This window comes from Protopterus annectens, chromosome 2.part0, assembly GCF_019279795.1.
Source record: "Protopterus annectens isolate FY-2018-M chromosome 2.part0, PAN1.0, whole genome shotgun sequence".
Taxonomy (NCBI): domain Eukaryota; kingdom Metazoa; phylum Chordata; order Ceratodontiformes; family Protopteridae; genus Protopterus; species Protopterus annectens.
The window spans coordinates 606,637,198-606,655,816 of NC_056728.1; the positions used below are offsets into that span (position 1 = coordinate 606,637,198).

An 18,619-nucleotide genomic window follows, 5' to 3' on the forward strand; every position below is an offset into this window, starting at 1 on the left:
AAGATAAAATGGTGCTTGAAATCTTTATGGTCCCTTCGTCAACATCCCTTGACTTTACAGAATCCAGTTTGGAGATATGTGAAAAGTGGAATAATGTGGTGGAGTCATCAAATCTCTTAGAATTCAAGTCTCCCATTATTCTGTCCTGCTCCAGCATGGTCAATCACTACAGACACCCCAAACTTTACTTGTTGAGCAATGTCAGTGGAAAAAAAAGTACAGGGTGTCTGAAACAAAGTGGTCAGACAAAAATACAGAAATATAACAGAGATGTTAGCTCTCAACTTTGTCAGTGATCTGTGGTCCCGTGGACCACTACACATTTTTACAGACAGCAACAGATGTGGTACATATCAAGCAAAGGAGAACCAGATTTTACCCCCTGTACAGTCTAGTTATGGTAGCTTGGGATATAGCTTTTTAACACAGTCTCACTCTACAGGCATGTTATATTTTGTCAGAACAAAATTGTGTACCAGACAAGCTGAGCAGGACCAAGACAAATCATCACAAATGAAAATTGAATAAAATGGCCTTTCAAGATTTTATTCATCTTTAGGGACTACCTCACCATGTTTTTTGCCTCCACTCTAAACAATCAGTTGACAAAATTCTGCTCTAGGACTTCCTGGAAATGAGGTTTGTTAACAAACCAGTTTGCCAGGGACATCTTTAGGTGGGGTTTAGATAAATACAGTAGTAGAAATTAAGAAGGTGGGGGAAATTAAAGGGTTAAATGGGAATGAGGGATGATTGGTATGATATGATGTAAGGGTAGGGAGGGTATTAAGGGGTTTAGGCAAGTGTAACTGGGAAAAGAATCATATTTTGGCATGAACTTGCTACAGAGCAGGATTACGTCCGTGGCAACCTGTAAGAACCTTGCTCGTCAGTTATGCCTTGGGTTAGTATTGCTACAAAGAATGAAGTGAGTATGGTGGCCCAGTATTTTGTTTCCTTTCTCTAATACTAGGTGATCAAGTCTTTTATAGTCCTAATGGGGCTGTTACAACATTGGGGTTCTAGGTTGCTACAATTAATTTGCCAAGGTGTCAGGAGGAACGGTGTGGGTTAAATCAGAGACTAACCTTAAGTTGAACATTAATATGTTACCCTGTAGTTTTAAATGATGAGGTGGTTTGAGTCAATGTAGGGGATTAAATAGGTATGAATCAATGAAAATCTTTCCTTTTCCTTCCGTTTTCTTCCTTCCTTGGGGGGGTGTGGAGAAAAGTTATTTTGTTTTTGTTTAATTTAGTATTTGGGATATGAGTGAACTGAGGTGGTTAAGCAAAGGTAGATTACTGCATCCATCGAGGTGCTTGGGATTATCACTTTCTCTTTGTACAAAATGGCATCCGGGGGTAGTGAATACAGTGGCTTAGCTTAAGTGATGTCGGTGGTGGGGGATAGGATACTTATTCAGTTTGGTTCGGTGTTTTAGTAGCATTCATCTGAGCAGTACATTTCATTGTAAGGGGCTTTCATGCCATGAAGCACCCTCAAGTAATTGTTGCTGGCCATGCATGTGTGGGGGCAGAATTCACTGGGAACAAATTTGTGGTATGTTATACCTTTCAACTGCAAACACTTTAAAAAAAAAAAAAGAAACGTCACATCTGACAGCTCCTTTCAAGGTTTATAGGAGCAATATTTAATAGTCACTGTCATGTGGTTAGCTCGTGGACATTCAGCAGAGGGGAATAATGGTGGTATAACAGGCAGTGGTACGAAATTACATGCAGGTAGGAGATGAAGGAAGCTTTTAGATAGTTGGTCGCTAACCTCCTAAAGTTCTTTGCCCCACTGCAATGGTAGCTGTCAGTTCACTGAGTTATTTTACCTAATTTTGTGGAGTCAGGTGAAGCGCACATTTTCGAAGGCTGAGATATGAGACCAGCAACAGTCAGGTGCTGTGCATGCACGTTAAGCAGCACTGGCTGCAAGAGGGAGGTTGGGAGTCCTTTGGAGTTGTTGGATGTCACTGAGATATACCTCCGAAGTGCACAATGTTTCTTAGAATGTCTGGATTTTGCTGGGGCAGTCTCCCTTATCATAAATCATAACATTCATTTGGGTTTACAGCAAGTTTATTTTCAAACTTCTTAAAATGGACCATGTCTTCAGGAATTTCATGCTAATGCAAACTTATTCAGTCAATTTTTAAGGTATAAAAGCAATATTTCAAAGGGCCTGGGTTCAGAATGTCTGGATCTCTGGTGTGTGTTTTGGTCTGCTCCTTGGGGAGTTTGTGGTTTACTGGTGGGTTGCTGCAGTGATTGGAGTATGGGAGTCACTAGGAGAAAAAGTGCATTCAGTTTAAACTTCAGATCCTTCAGAGAATGCATGGCGGGGCAGATTCTGTTATGCCTGCAGCTTTTCAAGCGTATAGGAGTAATGTTTTGGATATGTTCTCATTTGGGCTTTTATCTAACATTTTGATGGTCTTTGTCCAGGTTTCTTGCACTTAGAGGTTAAGAGGTATCAGCAAAGATGACAGAGGTACAAGGATGAGAACTCACTAGCATTCACTGAGGTTAGTGTAAGTTTCAGCTATCGAAAGCTGGAGGCAGAGTTGAAGGTTGTTGTGAAGAAGTCACTTGAATAAAAATTTCACTGCTACTGATTAAAGGAGACAAAATGGCAGGTTATTTTAGCCCCAGAGGGAACAATGAATTAGATAACAAGATTTCCATTGCCCTTACCCTAATATTTAGTGGCAATAAGAAGTTAAATGAATTAATTTTATTTATAATGTGTTGCATATTGTCTGTTGCTTATAGTTAATAGTTGTGCTTAAATTGTTGTGCTATGATTTAATAAGATTTCATACAAAAATTGTGATTCAGCAGCGCATAGAGTTGACTGAGAGGTGGCACAGGGGAGGAGCCATTGGTGGGGCAGTCTTGTGGTGGGAAACTTATTGCTGGGATCTCAGTGGGATGGAGGAAAGTAGATTTTGATGCAGGGGTCTTGTGCTCAACTGTCAATTTTCGCAGGGGGTCCCAGAATTTTGCTTCATATTTTCAGTCTGTTTCTCATAACAATTCAGATTTTCTGGATTTTATGGCAGATCCATGAGTATTGCATTCACTGGATAATGATAGTAATTTGAGTACTTTTTGGCAGATCGGTGAGGATTGCATTCACTGGATAGTGACAGTAATTTGAGTCTGAGACTTCATATCCTTCAGAGCTATATGGTAATTTCAGATCTTGTATTTTAGCAACTTAAGTTTTTAAGATCAATTTTGTGTGTGTGTGTGTGTGTGTGTGTGTGTGTGTGTGTGTGTGTGTGTGTGTGTGTGTGTGTGTGTGTGTGTGTGTGCTACTAGGTTGAGAGCTATTCTGTCTATGAAGGTTATTATTATTACAAGCTCATAGGATTGTTAATATGTGATAACACTTTCTAAGTTGGTAAATGCAGTATTTATAACCTCTGACAGCAGGGGTAGCCACAGTTATTACCACTCCACCAGTATCCAGACAGTGTAATAATTGGGGGTAAATGTGGTGGGGGGTTAATTTGGCAACTGTAACACTGCAGAGCACTGTTTAAGTAAAATGATTCAGATTTTCACAGAAGGTGCAGGTTGGCTCATAGTTGAGTCCATTTCTCTTAAAATGGGAATTTTTTTTTTTTTTTTGCAAACACTAACAAATTGCTGAGAACATAAGTAGGGAAACGATGGCAGACATGTTCTTCCATGTAATATATACAGGTAATGGGTGCTTCATATTTATGCTATGACAAGGCCAGTGAGTCAACCAGATTTTGAGGATGACAACTTTCTGAGTTTTAAGAGCAATTTTTAATAAGTGTCTCTATTCAGCCTTTGTTCGCCATTATTTGTGGTCTTATCCAACTTATTCTAAGAGGTTGGTAAAATTGGAACAGTTGAGAAGTATGAGAGGGTGGTTAGGGATGTATAAAATAAATGGTTCAATAAACTTTTGAAACACTGATTGTGGCAATGTTGCTTCACTTGCGGTGAGGGAAGGGGACTCGTTGTTGGTCACAGGTCCAACTTTCAGGCTAAAGTTTGGCCAGAGGGTGAGACAACTAACAATCTCCCATAGCAGGGGTAGCCACAGTTATGGCTATTCCCCTTCCACCATGTCATCAACAGGGTGGACAGTAGATTCAGAATGGTAGATAGTAATTATAAACTTTGACTATGTATTATGGAATTAGGTGTGAAGCCTTTTAAAGAAGGTGTTTATTAAATTGATAGTGGACACGCTCTGGGGATCTCTGTGTGTATGTTTCGGGCTAGAAATCAGGGTGTGAACAAAATTGGTGTGGTGTATACATGAATCTTTCAGGACTTGATAGGTCCACATTAAGTAAGGGAGGTACATCACTGCAGTAAGTTGTCTAGGACTTCCTTACTTCTGCTAGAAAACAAATTAATTCAAGGTTACAGTTGTCTTTTATTTTGCATATGGCATAACTGCAGAGTTTCAGTAGTTAGTGGACTGAGGAAAGTAGACTTGAAATTGGGCCAAGCGACAACAAAGATGAAGAGAAGATAGTGCAGAACATCTGAATATGTAAAGGTTTTTTTTTGGCTTGAATACAAGCTGCAGAAAGGAGTCCAGCAAATCCAAGGTAATGTTTTTGATTTTGTGCAAAGAGCAACAGGAGTGAATTGAAGGCTACATTGCAGTTAGCTGGGGTTTTCATAGGAATGGGTCAGATTGTAGGAGTATTATCATGGGAGCACACCACATAGCATATGAAGCTGAGCGTATTTATTACACCAAGTAATTGCTTAGCACTGAAGTAAGATACTAGGTTGAGATTTTGGGTAGGGATTTGTCATACAGATATTACTGGTACCTGTATTGGCCCTTGTTTGGAAGCTGTAGATGGGAGGGTTTACATGATGGCCTCATACATCATGTCACCAAGATTAGGGTAGTTTAGCATGGGCTTTGGCAGAGTGGGGCTTTACTAGTCAGGCAGGGCAGCTTTGTGGAATATCATTAACTACATGGAGAGGACCACAACAAAATTAGGGATGGGGCCAAGTGTCTGCTGTCTTTGGGGAGTTGAGGAGATGCTATGGATCAGGGGTAGTGTTGTGGCTGGTAGTAGCAGGGCAGGTGGGGAACATGGGCTCTTGTTCTGGGTAAGTTGGTGTAGTAATCATGTGTAGTGGCAGCTAGGAAAATGTTTAGCGCATTGGTAGGGAGGAGGTTTGAGAAGGAGTTTTTCATTTCCTTGGTCAAGGATTATGATGGCGATGGGGATTAGTATGTTTGGGGAAGGAGATGACATAGTTGGTTATAGTACTAACTAGGACTGTCACTAGGAAATAGTGAGTTTTGGAGGGGGGGGGGGTTAAGGTTAGCTTTGAGTGCTGCGGCTAGGGTACTAGCCAGGATTGTCAGTAGGAAGTAGTGAATTTTTAGGGGCATTTAAGGTTATGCAGGTGTTTAGTGGTTTCAAAGCAGATGGCACATTAATCAGGAGCACAGTATTGTTGCCAGAGTACTTCATTGCTGGGCATCATAGGTGAATTTTCAGGAACTAGTGCATGGAGGAATCGGGTAAAGGAGCATACCTCTACTGCACAGTTTTTTCCAAGAACACCCAAATTATAGCCTTATAATTCTGGGACATTTTCATAGAATTCGGGTTTTCTGGCAATTAGTGTCAAATTATTAAAGTTTGAAGTTAGAGAATTCTCTTCAGAAAATTCATGCTAATGCAAATCTGTTCTATCTTTCTAAGTTTGCAACAGCGGTATTTAAATTGTCCCTATTTTGGGCTTTGCTCCACTTTTATTTATGGCTTTCTCCAGATTTCTTGGTCTGAGAAGTTCAGAAGTATGTAAGGTTGTTGTATATTTTTCAGAAATGTAATCTTGGCAGAGCGGGGTTACAGGAAGAACATGCCTAGTGATGGGGGAGGCAGGATAAGGCTGATGAGCAGTCAAGTCGTGGCCATGGCAGGATGGGTCATGTTTGAGTTGATTCAGGAAAATTGCATTGGTAGATCAAAGGGGCATACATGGCAGCTAGAGAGCATACGACCTGATAGGGAAGTTGATTGAGATTTCCATTTGTTGACAAATAAGGCATGTGATGCTCAGTTGGGTGATATAATTTAAGGGGGTTGGGTTTGTGGCTTGTTGGATGGAAGGAAGGATGGTTGAGGGGATGTTGGATATTTGGTGTTTCATGTTTGCATTTATTTATTTATTTTTTATTGCATTTGTTTACCGGGAAAATCCACTGGGCTGTAACAGTGCGTATTTTCAGTGGAGGCCCAGGGAGAAAATCTCCACAATGGTACATACATACAGATTGATAAAGCACAAGTAGCAGTACAATATATACAATGAGATGAAAATACTAAATACAAAATGACAGTTATGTCAGATTGAACTGATCAGGTAAGGTTCAGGTAACAATGTGATATATACAGTATGATAAACTAAAAACACATATAACAATAATAACCGATTAAACTACCTAATTTAGGTAAACAAAGAAGAGGGAAAATATAAAAGTACATCTAGCTGATAGCAGTACAGAGTGATTGATGATACAGGAAGAGGCACAGAAGCTGTGCAAAAAATAAATTGATAAAGTGTTTATGAGAGATGAAGGAGGGTTAACTCCAAAGACATGCATCTGGAGCATTTCTCCCCGGGCCTCCGCTGAAAACAGGATCTGTGGAACCTAGTCGGACATTCCCGGTCAACAAATGTTAAATAAATAAATAAATAAAATAAATAAAAAACTATTGAGGAGCTATAGAAGATGGTAAAGGAGGTGAAAAAAAAGAGGAAGAAAGCAGAGTAGGGTGAAGAGCAGCGTGAGATGAAAACTCAGGTAATGGATTGAGAGGTGTTAGCACAAGGACATAACCAGTGGGAGGAGAGGTGATGTTAATGTTAATCTGGCTTAGGAGGATCAGCTGGAGATGTTTGGAATTATGGTTCATTTTCATTTGTTTAATATGGCAGTGGTATGGCTTGTGGTGTTCGTGCTCCTAAAATGCCATGATGTTTGTTTAAATGTTTTGTTGCTTATAATGGATAGTTGGTGTGATGGCAGGATTACTATTAAACCGGATTTTGAAAAGAGATATTGTTTGCTCATTATTATATTCATTGTGCAGTAAAATGGGGCTGCAGTTTGGCATGATGGCATGCAATTGCTTCTGCATGGTTTCTAGTGATAGTGGGTTCTGTGGGCTGGTTGTCCAATTGGCCGGTAATGACTTGGAAATCTTTATGAAGCTTCTATTGGTAGCCAGATAAGTGAGTATTTAGTTAATACACAGTGATTATGCTAGGTTATGAGGTTAGGGTTTGTTAATTTAGCATTGGAGAGGGATTAGTGATTTACTTTCAGCCATTTAGGCAGCTGGGTACTTTTGCTATTTATGTTATAGGGCTTTGGGTAATAATGACACTGATCCAGTTTGGTTAGAGAGGATGGGGTACGCCGAATGATGTTTGTCTTAATACCGTTTAAGGGGTTAGGTTGTTGGAAGTTTGATAGGAGAGAGGGGGAACACCCTAGTCAGGCTGGTGGATGGAGAAGAGGGGCAGGCTTGCCATCTTCTGTTCCCCTTCTGGTGTTGGATGTTTAATTTAATGAGTTGGGAAAGGAAAGTGAGCAGTTGGAGGTTGCTTGGTAGGTAAAATAAGTGAGCAGAGGTAAGCTGCTTACTTGGGTGGATGTGTCATTCAAGAAATGGTTAATGAAGTGAGTGGTGGTACGCTGCTTCATAAGTAAGTGAGTGGAGTGGACACTGCTTACTGGGTCAGGATGAGTGGGGTCATGCTGCCCTAGTTAATGTTACATGGATGTTATGCTGTGATTAATACCAACTATACCATGTGTCAGTTGTAATTAATAAATATTGGTTAACAAAATGATGTTATGAAAGTTTAATAAAGGTTTTTAAATGTCATTCGATGTGAGTGTTTAGTGAAGGGGACTGGGACAAAAAGGCCTGGAAGACAAATGCATTTTCTTTTCCTTGAACAGGAAAATGTTTGTGTCCTTTTCCACCCTTCCACTAATATCCCTGGAACTTGCTTAGATTCAGAAGGGCTTCTCAGCAGTCACTGTGATGACTGCCTTCCAGCCCAGACAACAGTGACTCTCTTCTGGAAATAACCAGCAATTACCACAAGTTTCCTCATAGACTAGATTTATTCACACAAGACCAGAGAGATTTGCTACATCCTGACCCAAACACTTGCAACTAATTGCCTGGGTGATAGAGTTTTAATATTATTTAGTTAGATTTTTTTTATGAGGAGATACAGCAGATATTAATAGAGTCAAGAAAAAGTGCTAGAAGAAAATATTATATTAGCAGATGGAAAAGGTTTTCTACTTAATGCCAGGGAAAGAATCAGCAACCATTTAGGGCTTGTATTTCTTTGGTAATATATTGGGTGGCTGCGGTGGTGTAGGGGTTAGCGTTGCCACCTCACAGCATGAGGTTCTCCGGTTTGATTCTCGGCTGGGGTGCCTTCTGTGCGGAGTCTGTATGTCCTCCCTGTGGTCGTGTGGGTTTCCTCCGGGTGCTCCGGTTTCCTCCCACATCCCAAAGACATGCAGTAGGCAGATTAGACACTCTAAATTGGCCCTAAGTGTGAGTGTGTGCATGTGTGTGTGCCTTCTGTGGAAGGTTGGGCGCTGGGCTGGCAACTCAACACCATAGAACTCCACTGCCAATCATGAGCAGACAGATGATCTGCTGTGGCGACCCCTAACTGGGAAAAGCTGAAAGAAGAATTTCTTTGGTAATGCATTATTTATGTCAGGTCCTTTCCTATGGCCTGTCTTACTCATCAGTCGGGTTTCATTTGTCATCCACTTCAGCATGTGTGCTTATGGATTCCACTCTTTCAATGCAGCCTTGTGTGAAAATGTTTTTTGAAAGAGGTGTTGCACACAAAGCCTAACAGAAAATAGGTGGCTCCTCCTTGGGATCTGAATTTTTTGTTAGAAAAAAATAACTCTTAATCCACTGAAACTGTCTCATCAGATTGGCTTAAAGATCTATGACACGAAAAACAATCTAATTTATTGCTCTGACCTCTGAAAGAAGAGTATCTTGAGTTGCAAACTCTTATAGTGGGTCAATATTATCTAATTTTTTTCTCAAAAACAGGGTTTCTTTGAAAACTATTCTTTCTTTTATGCCTAAAGTGGGAAACAAATTTACATTAAGCCAAACCATCCATCTCCCTGTTTTCTTTCAAGAACTGAAAAATTGAGTGAGAAAGGATATTTCATATCATGGATGTCCACAGACAACATAGGCCCTGTCTTAGCAGAACAAAATCTTCCAGAACTTCTGATCTGGTGATTATTTTTTGGAGAGGTAAAAAGAAAGGTTATCCAGTGTCAAAGCAGATGACTTCCAAACAATTGTCTCATGCTGTTACTTTTTGTTACACTAACATCAACAAAACTATTCAAGGCAGGGCGAAGACTCTTTCTACCAGTGGAAAGGGTTGAATTCTAGAAATATTCTAGAAGGAGCTCCTTGATACTTTGTGCATGCTTTAAAACAGTGATATAAACTATATTCCTTTTCCAAGTCTAGGACAGACTATGCTAGGAGCATACCCAGTGGCTCCTGGACCCTTTCCCTTCCCTATGCTAGACCTTCTAAGCTATAGTAATCTACTCATACACCTTATACTTCTGTAGCAGTGATCCATATGGAGAACATAGTACAGCTATGGAAGTAAACTCACCAGAGAGATAAATGTTGAAATTATCATTTCTGCAGTAGCCACCCCTTTTATTTCTGTATATTTTTTATACCAGGATGTAGACATTTATCTTTTTGTAGCGCTGCCCTTCTCAGGACTTTACCTCCTCTCTGTATTGGCATGAGGGCTCTGTAGGGCTTGGCTGTCAATCATGACTTTTAGTCAGCTCAGCTCAAGCTCACTAATGGTTTGGGCACATGGAAGGTGCCTTGAAGCTTTGGAAGCTGGCTGCCTGTTATACCCTTGGCAGGATATAACCCATATTACTTAAGCTACTGCAGCAGTAATTGCATGAACATCTGTTGTTATGGTGTTTACTTATACATCTGTAGTTTCTGGGTAAGGTGACGTGCAATGTAGGGACGACGAGGTACTCAGATGAAGTATCTCAAGATGGTGATTCCAAGGTAGCTCTTACCAGAAGTCTATGTGCCATATATACTGTAACATTAAGGCAAAGTGGAAAAGAAAGTCAGCTAGACAGTGGTATGTGACTGTATAATAGTGATTATAGGAAGATTTATGAAATTATACAGAAAGCTATAGAGGAATGGTGAAATGTAAACATAAATAGCCAATGGCAAACCATGAAAGAGGTATTTGCAACAGTTCTGTAGAGGAGCTGGGAATGGCAAGAAAAGCAAAATGGAAAAATCCTTTAAGGCTATTAGAGAAACTGATATGCCACAAAAGGAATGGGACTGGGAGTTGTATCAGTAAAGGAAAGGTATCAGGAAGGAAAAGGAGACTGATACGAGATATGAGATAGGGCAAGGAGTGCAAGAGGGGTAAATGAAAAATGGAATAAATCAATTTTCTTTAGATACTTGGGAGAATGCAAATGCAGATGGGGCAGATGAGGCAGAGGAAAAGAAATAATAACAGGATGACAACAGATGTGACGAAGCTGTGGAGTTCATGACAGAGGGCAGTATTCCACCATGGAAATGGAAAAAGAGAAGTCACCTGAGAAGAATGAATAGAATGCATTACAGACAGGTAGAAAAGAAGCAGAAAAGAAGTGATGGGCATTACAAGTATGTAGTGCTACGTCAATTGATCTAAAGTGCTAAAATATCTTCTTTCATTGAAATGTTCAACTTGATTGCTACATGAGAGAGCAGTCTCAAAGGGCTAACTGAATGCCATTGTGGTACATCTGCACAGGAGTGGGCTCTTCCAGTATTAGGAGAAACTGCAGGTAGATACGCCTGGGCTCATTGTAGGGTAAGTAATGGGCAGAATACATACAGATACAAAAACTGATACTAGGAGGTTTGTAACCTCTACAAGGGGAAGCAGGATGTGTTATTTTAAAAGAAATAATATCAGAACATCCAGTTCAGTGAGTTGGGTAGTGGCTGCACAGAAAAAAATTCATCTGGATGAAATCTGTGTGGTATTTAACAAGGTCAGTGATACAGTCTTCAGGAGAAGTTGATGGATAAAGGATTAAGTACATCATTGATGGAGCAGGATAAAACAGCTGTGGGTAGGAATCGAGAGAAAAGTGCAAGTGTGTTACATGTAATAAAACAAATTTATTGTTAAACCACATAGTATGTTTGTTGGGCAAGCACTCTTTAGAATCTGGGAGACGAAGATCAGGATTTCTCTTTTTCTATTTTACTCCAACTTGAAAGGTGTAGCACAAGATGTGTATGCCAGTCTGAAGCTGGATTTAAGGAGACTACAAGCATGAAAATTTAATGAACAAAAAATACAAATTATTTAACCTCAGAAGTAGCAAAATAAGAGTACAAGATGAGGCTATCGAGCTGCATACAACAAGTCAAGCAATGGATCCAGCTGTTATCACTTTGGTGTCAATAGTCTTCAGGAACAACGTGAAAGGGTAACAGTGAATGTCCAAAAAATGCTGAAACTCAGTGAAGGGGAAAGGGATAGAAAGGAAAATGAAGGAATCTTGCTTCAGCCCCTGCCCCTAATAAACTACTCCTGCAGACTGTAAAAGTATTGGGATACTATTAATAAAGAAGCAACTACAAATTATGTGCATGAGAATTATTAAACGATGAGATGATTATTATTTTTTTATGTATATCTGTGTCAGTTACACAACAGGTACCACACTCACCTTTGGTGCAGAAGACTGTGTGTTCTATTCACACACCAGATAGATTGATTACTGACACTACAGTATAGCATGGGGGGATGCTGCACTCCTGTGTGTGCTGTCCTTCGGATTAGACATTAAACTGAGGCCCCATCTGCTTGAGTTTGCAGTAGCTCAGGTGGATGCAAAAGATTGTTCCCTGATGCCATGGGCAAATTTCCTCTAGTAGTATAGATAGCATCTCAGGTTTCCCCTGAAAAGAGGCCTGGTCAACAATCGATGACTTAAAAAAATAATTAAAACTCTGGACCAAAATTAAAATAAATAAATAACTAAATAAATAAATAAATACACGCATGGACACAGGTAGTTCCACACACATGCACACTCACACACACATACGCATAGAAACACACATGCATGCACCTACACATACACACACACACACAAATTAATTAATAATTTAAAAAAAGTAAGTGTAGTGCACAAGAAAAATTGGTAGCAATAAGATATTATTTTACAGAGTCTCAAACAAAATATGTAGTGAATTTATATGTGTGCATATATGTGTATTAATTATGTGTCTGTATATGCATGTGTCTGGAATCTTTAATGGAAAAACAACAAACGACAGAATCTCTGCTCTTAATAAGTCCTTGCAGTAGGCATCAAAGCAAATCTAAGAATACTTACAGTGAATGACTTTAAAAGCTAGCAAACTATATTTTTGATCATTAACAAAATATATATATATATAGGACCCACTACTTTTTGCATTCTGCATATAAGCTGCAGTGGTTCTTTTAGCTTTCATTACTGCAAATATTCAGCATACACACATCTCACTGAAGCTTGAGTGTACCACCACACATGAATAAGTCAGCAAAATTATCAAGTATTTCCCTCACTGCCATTATCAGCATACCCCTACACATTAGTCAGGACCATTTATTTTGCTGAAAAAAATCAGAAATTTTTAAATATTACAAGTAAATAAAGAGTAAGAATATGGGATTAGTCATCCTTTTGAGTCTAAATGTAAAGTAATAATAAAGTAGTACTAATAACATGTGATTTACCTTTTTTATATTTGAGTAATAGTTCCCATATTCCTCTTCTGGCATATGGATCTACACCAGCTGTGGGTTCATCTAGTATAACTGTTTTTGATCCTCCAACAAAGGCGATAGCTACTGATAGTTTTCGCTGCATTCCACCTGGAAAACATAACTTCATTACAATCAAGTTACTCTAACAAAATCCCCTGTGCATTTCATATATATATATATATATATATATATATATATATTTTTTTTTTTTTTTTGCTTGCTATCAGTAGTGAAAAGTATCAAAGGGAGAAAGACAAAATTAAGGTTGTTCATGTGCATCTTATTGTGGTAATTCTTGTATCACCATTATGCTATATGATATCTCTTGGTCAAAGCATTGTTAACATGCAACAAACTGAATGTCCACAGAGTTTCCTCACAAAAAGAACACAGGGCTTAAACTCAATATCCTATGCATATTGCATCAGTGCCATATGTCTATAGTCTATGTCTTACAGACTTCTGAGAGGGAATTTATGCCGTACATACAAGGCATCCTTGGATCCCACACTATTATGGACTTTTTGTATATCTGCAAAACAAAGTGCACCAGAACTATTAAAGATTTAAACTTTCCTTGCAACATAAATAGGACATTTTGAAAAGACAGGTATGAATATCAAATTAAATAATAATTCTCTGGAATAGCCTTCTTATCCATGTAAAGTAGAGCCCTTCCCTAACACTTGTTAGGTGCAACCGGCATTTCTCCCCAGGCCTCCGCTGAAAACAGGATCTGTGGAACCTAGTCGGACTTTCCCGGTCAACAAATACTAAATAAATAAATAAAATCAATAAATAAAAACTTGTTAAGTGCAACCTGGACCAGTGGATGGGAAATTGGAAATTCATCCCTGGTCTGACACTTATGTCTCTGGTGGATAGAGGCAGCCATCATATCATGCTGCAGCTTACATGCACTGCTTAAAATAACCCCTAAGGCACAACTTGTAGGAAATATTTGGGGTGCATGACTAGGGTTTAAAGGACATTATCCTAGTATCCTCCAGCAAACCTGTACACTTTATAAACCAAGAACATACCGTATGTGCATGTAACTTCATGGAATTATTTTGCTTTCCATGATACTGTATTTAGTGATTATTCAGAGCAGATAATTATCATCATTATCATCAACATCAGCAGATGGTGTGTGCCTCACAGCTTACCATCAAATAGAATGAGAGTTTGCTTACAAAATTACCAGGAAATTGTTGCTATTTGTATGCGATTTTCAAAACAGGACACCCTCCCTTAGTTTATTTCCATATTAAATATGACAATTTCCCCATTATAGATCCAGGAGTATTGACATGTTGCTTTATTTCTTTATATGTAACAGTAATAATGTCAACACTTAGTCAGTAGAATGTTAACAGTAGGATGTTGTTGTGTCTTTCGGCTTTTCCTGGTTAGGGGTCGCCACAGTGGAACTCCGGTCCGCTAATGATTGGCAGTAAATTTTTACATGCCGAGTTGCCAGCTCTGATGCACAACCTTCAACGAAGGTACGCCCATTCACGCGTGTCTCCACACAGAAGATGCTTTAGCTGAGAATCGAACAGGACAACGTCTTACTGTGAGGCGACAATGCTACCGCAGCACCACCACCGCAGTGCTAACAGAAGAATGTTAATGTTAATAATTAGACTCCCATTGTATGGAATGAAACCCATTAGGCCACCTTAGAGATTAGGCAGAATTAACAAATTTCACTCTGCAAATATTATTGGAATTTCCCAAATTTCTTTAAATGTTTACAGAATGTTGTCTAAAAATATTTAATTGAAATTTGCATGTTCACCTCTGTAGCATTTCCTAAATTAATGAAGGAAAAAAAAAAGAACCAGCTATTTCACTAGCTACTTATCTCCTAGTGATTGTTTTATTCCACCTTTAAATAGTTACCAAAATAAATATATTGTCCTATATCTAATAATGGTGAAATATATTGTTATTGATATTGCAGTGCTATTGTTATCATATGAGCACAAGGTTTGTTGAAGTCAGATTTTAAAATGTTGTAAGCTACTCCTAGAATGAAAAAAGGAAACTGCTTTCTTAATATTCAGTAAGTGGAATGTCACATGTATTTCATCATTGCTGTGATTCATAGGAGGTAAGAACATTTATGATGATATCCATCGATAGTGGGATATCCTGAAATGGCACATAATAACCATAATTAGCTTTGTTTCAATTTATCAGTAATGTATGACTGAAAAATAATCATAAGAACTGTATGGGTGAACATGAAGTAATTGACTTATTTATCTTACTAAGCACTTTGATATGTAAATTTAGCACACAGAAAACAAATACCCCGTTTTCCTAATTTTATGGCAAGACAAAACTACAGGTCAATGACAAGAGAAATCCCTTATAAAGCTCTGTCTGAGTCTTGCATTTGATAATGTTTGAGATGGTCTGTGCTGACCCGCTACCTATGAAGAACAATTATATATGATTTGAATTTCAGATACTTTGAAGGTAGGAAAACATGCAGCTGGGTGAATGAAAATTTTCAAGATGAATGTGTAAGGAATATTAAAATTATTTTATGTCGCTTAGTGATCTTCTGGAATACTTACAGAATTTGCTGAAGAGAGTTGATGCATAATTAAATCCTTGTTAGAGGCAATTAATAGGAGTAGTGCCATATGTAAAGACTCCTGTTAAAGAAGAATCTGCTTGCAGGCTACCTCTAAATTAAGTTTGTCATTGTGTGAATCAATGCCACTTTAGTCATGCAGTCACAAACATTCTCAATTAGAATGCATGCCAAAGAAATGAAATGGTTTGCCATCTTGATGTGGCTTTTACACATCAACAGCTTGTAAGTAAAGGAAACTGTCACTTTCTGCATTCTTGAATCTTCATGGACACTGTTGTGAGATTTTCTGCCAGAGAGATAATACAAATGTGGCATAAAGTCAGCATTAGCCAGGGATCCATATATTGGCTACATCACACATACATCCCTCATGAAAGATTAAACATGGATCTGCTAGTCTAATAGGATTTTTAATGAATACAGTGTGCTGCTTTGTCAATTATGAGTACAATTTTCTTTATGTCGTATTGCCGTAAGACAATACCTGAAATGTAAATCCTCTCATTATCGTTTACTTTGTTGTGAGAAAAATAAGTACAAAGAATCAGCTTGTCTTAACACAGACATCATATCTAAACAGCTGAATGACTTACTCACTCCAGTAACATTAAAAAAACATACCAAAAACATGCTCTATATAACTCAAGATCTGTATTTTCTTGTCTGTTATGCCATTAAAAGAAAAGGAAAAGTAGATAAAAGTATAATTTAAACACACACACACACACACACACACACACACACACACACACACACACACACACACACACACACACACACACACACACACACTCACACACACACACACACGCACGCACACACATACACACACGCACACACACACACACACACACACACACATACACACAGTACTCCATCTGTTGTACATACTTACAAGACAGAAGGCATAACTGCCCTTCATCAAAGAACATCTTCCTATACCAAGCCAACAAATATTGCCAATATACTGGCCGACAGATTCAGTGCCCACTTTACCCCTTTCTCCTCTCCCAAAGGACCAGTCACAATACCAGTAGATTGCCAGGCACCCACTATTACTGCTGCACAGGTTAAAACAGCACTGTCCAAGGCCAAGAATACAGCTTCTGTGGGACCTGACAATATCCCTGGCTGTGTTTTACATTAACTACAGACTGAACTGGCACCTCACCTGTGTGCCCTGTTCAATTACATCCTCACCTCAGGCTTTGTCCCTACCAAATGGCACACTGCTACAGTCATCCCTCTCCACAAAGGAGGGGCGACTACAGACCCTGGGAACTATTGCCCCATTAGCCTGATGAGTCTGATATGCAAAGCTATGGAAGGCATCATCATGGACCTAATAATCTCCAAACTCTGTATCCCACACAGTTTGGTTTTGTGAAGGGTAGATCATGCCTGCTTAACTTGGTCAACTTCTTTGAGTCAGTCACCAGAGTTGTGGATGAAGGCGAGGTTGTTCATACAGCCTACCTTGATCTGGCCAAGGCCTTTGATACCATTCCCCACTCATGATTCACCGAAAAACTCACTAAGCTAGGCATCAACCCCTATATCACTAGATGGGTTGCAAATTGGCTCACAGGTAGAACCCACAGTGTGAAAGTAGCTAACTCCAAGTCAGACTGCCAACCAGTCACGAGTGCAGTCCCACAGGGTTTGGTCCTGGGTCCTCTCCTGTTTGGTATCTACTTTTTTGAAGTCCAGGTCAACAGGAAGGGACTCTGGCTGACAAAGTTTGCAGATGATTGCAAGCTGGGAGCTATTATTAACTCCCCGAGTGATGTTGACATCCTACAGAAAGGCCTAACTGAGACCAACGACTGGTGTCAGAACCATGGCCTTAAGCTCAATGCTAAAAAATGTGTCGTCATTCCCTTTGGGAAAAACCCACTTCCCATGAATTACCACAACGATGGTAGTCCACTGAACACAGAAGGCTTTATAAGAGATCTGGGAACACAGGTTGACAGCAACCTCTCTTTTGACCACCACATTGCCACTGTGGTCAGAAAGTCCTTCTATGTGGCACATCTCACTGCTAAGGGGTTTTGTATCCAGAAAGAAAGAGGTCATTGTCTCCTTCTACTCTTCCCTCATTAGGCCAATCATTGAGTACAATGCCCCATTTGGCATGTACCTCACTAAACACCTGCAACAACTGGAAAGGCCGCAAAAGTACCTCACAAAGAGGATCCTAGGCCTTAAACATTTTCCTATATGGACAGACTAAAAAAACTCCAATTATTCTCGGTCTCATATCGCCTACTTAGAGGCGATCTCTGCTTGACTTCCAAAGCAATGTTTGACCCAGCTCTGTTAGAAATGCTACATCTAAAGAAATCCCAATCCCTCCACACTACACACTCCAGAGACCTCAAAATCATTAACACAATCAACAAAACATGCTGGAGGAGCAGGTTCATAACCCAGAGACTGCTCATGCTATGGAATAGAAATGTCAAGCAGAGCACCTCACTGGCCCGCCTCAAGAGAAATCTTGACGAGTGGATGGGAAATAGAAAATTCACCCCAGGGATCACTCCAGTGGCTTTACTAGACAGAGGCACTAGGAACTAAGGTCAGATGGCACAATGCCAGGGTAATCCTATGGGCTAGACTTGTAAAGGCCCCAGGGCCATTAACCTAGTACACACCTAGGAACCTATGAACCTATGTGTGAGCTAACCTCAGAAAATATAATGCTGTAAAGGAATGTGTACATTTGTCAATTGGATAGAGCACTGCTTCTTATGTGTTTTTTCAGACTCAGTCTGGGAACCCTGTCTGATTACACAGCAGGCAAACTGACAATGGAGGAGTAAAGCCCTAGACTAGAGGATGCAGCTAATTAGCATCTCATAATCTTAATCCTCTGTACTAAATGCCAGACAATAATATTAGGCTTACTACCACTACTCACTGCTAATTAGTGCTTTGTAGACACTATGCTTTGAAGGTAGTATATGGCAATTGTTTTAAACATCATAACCTTTATTAAGCAAAATCATTAGCAAGATATATTAACTGTACAGAGCTGATCATGGCACATGAT

General features: G+C 39.4%; 1 protein-coding gene across 1 annotated transcript in view; it reads right to left on the reverse strand.

Moving 5' to 3' along the window:
- The window catches only part of LOC122792759 (phospholipid-transporting ATPase ABCA1-like), a 2,266,772-nt gene that overhangs the window by 1,315,398 nt on the left and 932,755 nt on the right, over positions 1 to 18,619 (reverse strand). Inside the window, exon 20 of the mRNA XM_044060333.1 lies at positions 12,918 to 13,055. Coding sequence (XP_043916268.1) covers positions 12,918 to 13,055 — 138 coding nt within the window. The remainder of the gene's footprint in view (positions 1 to 12,917; positions 13,056 to 18,619) is intronic.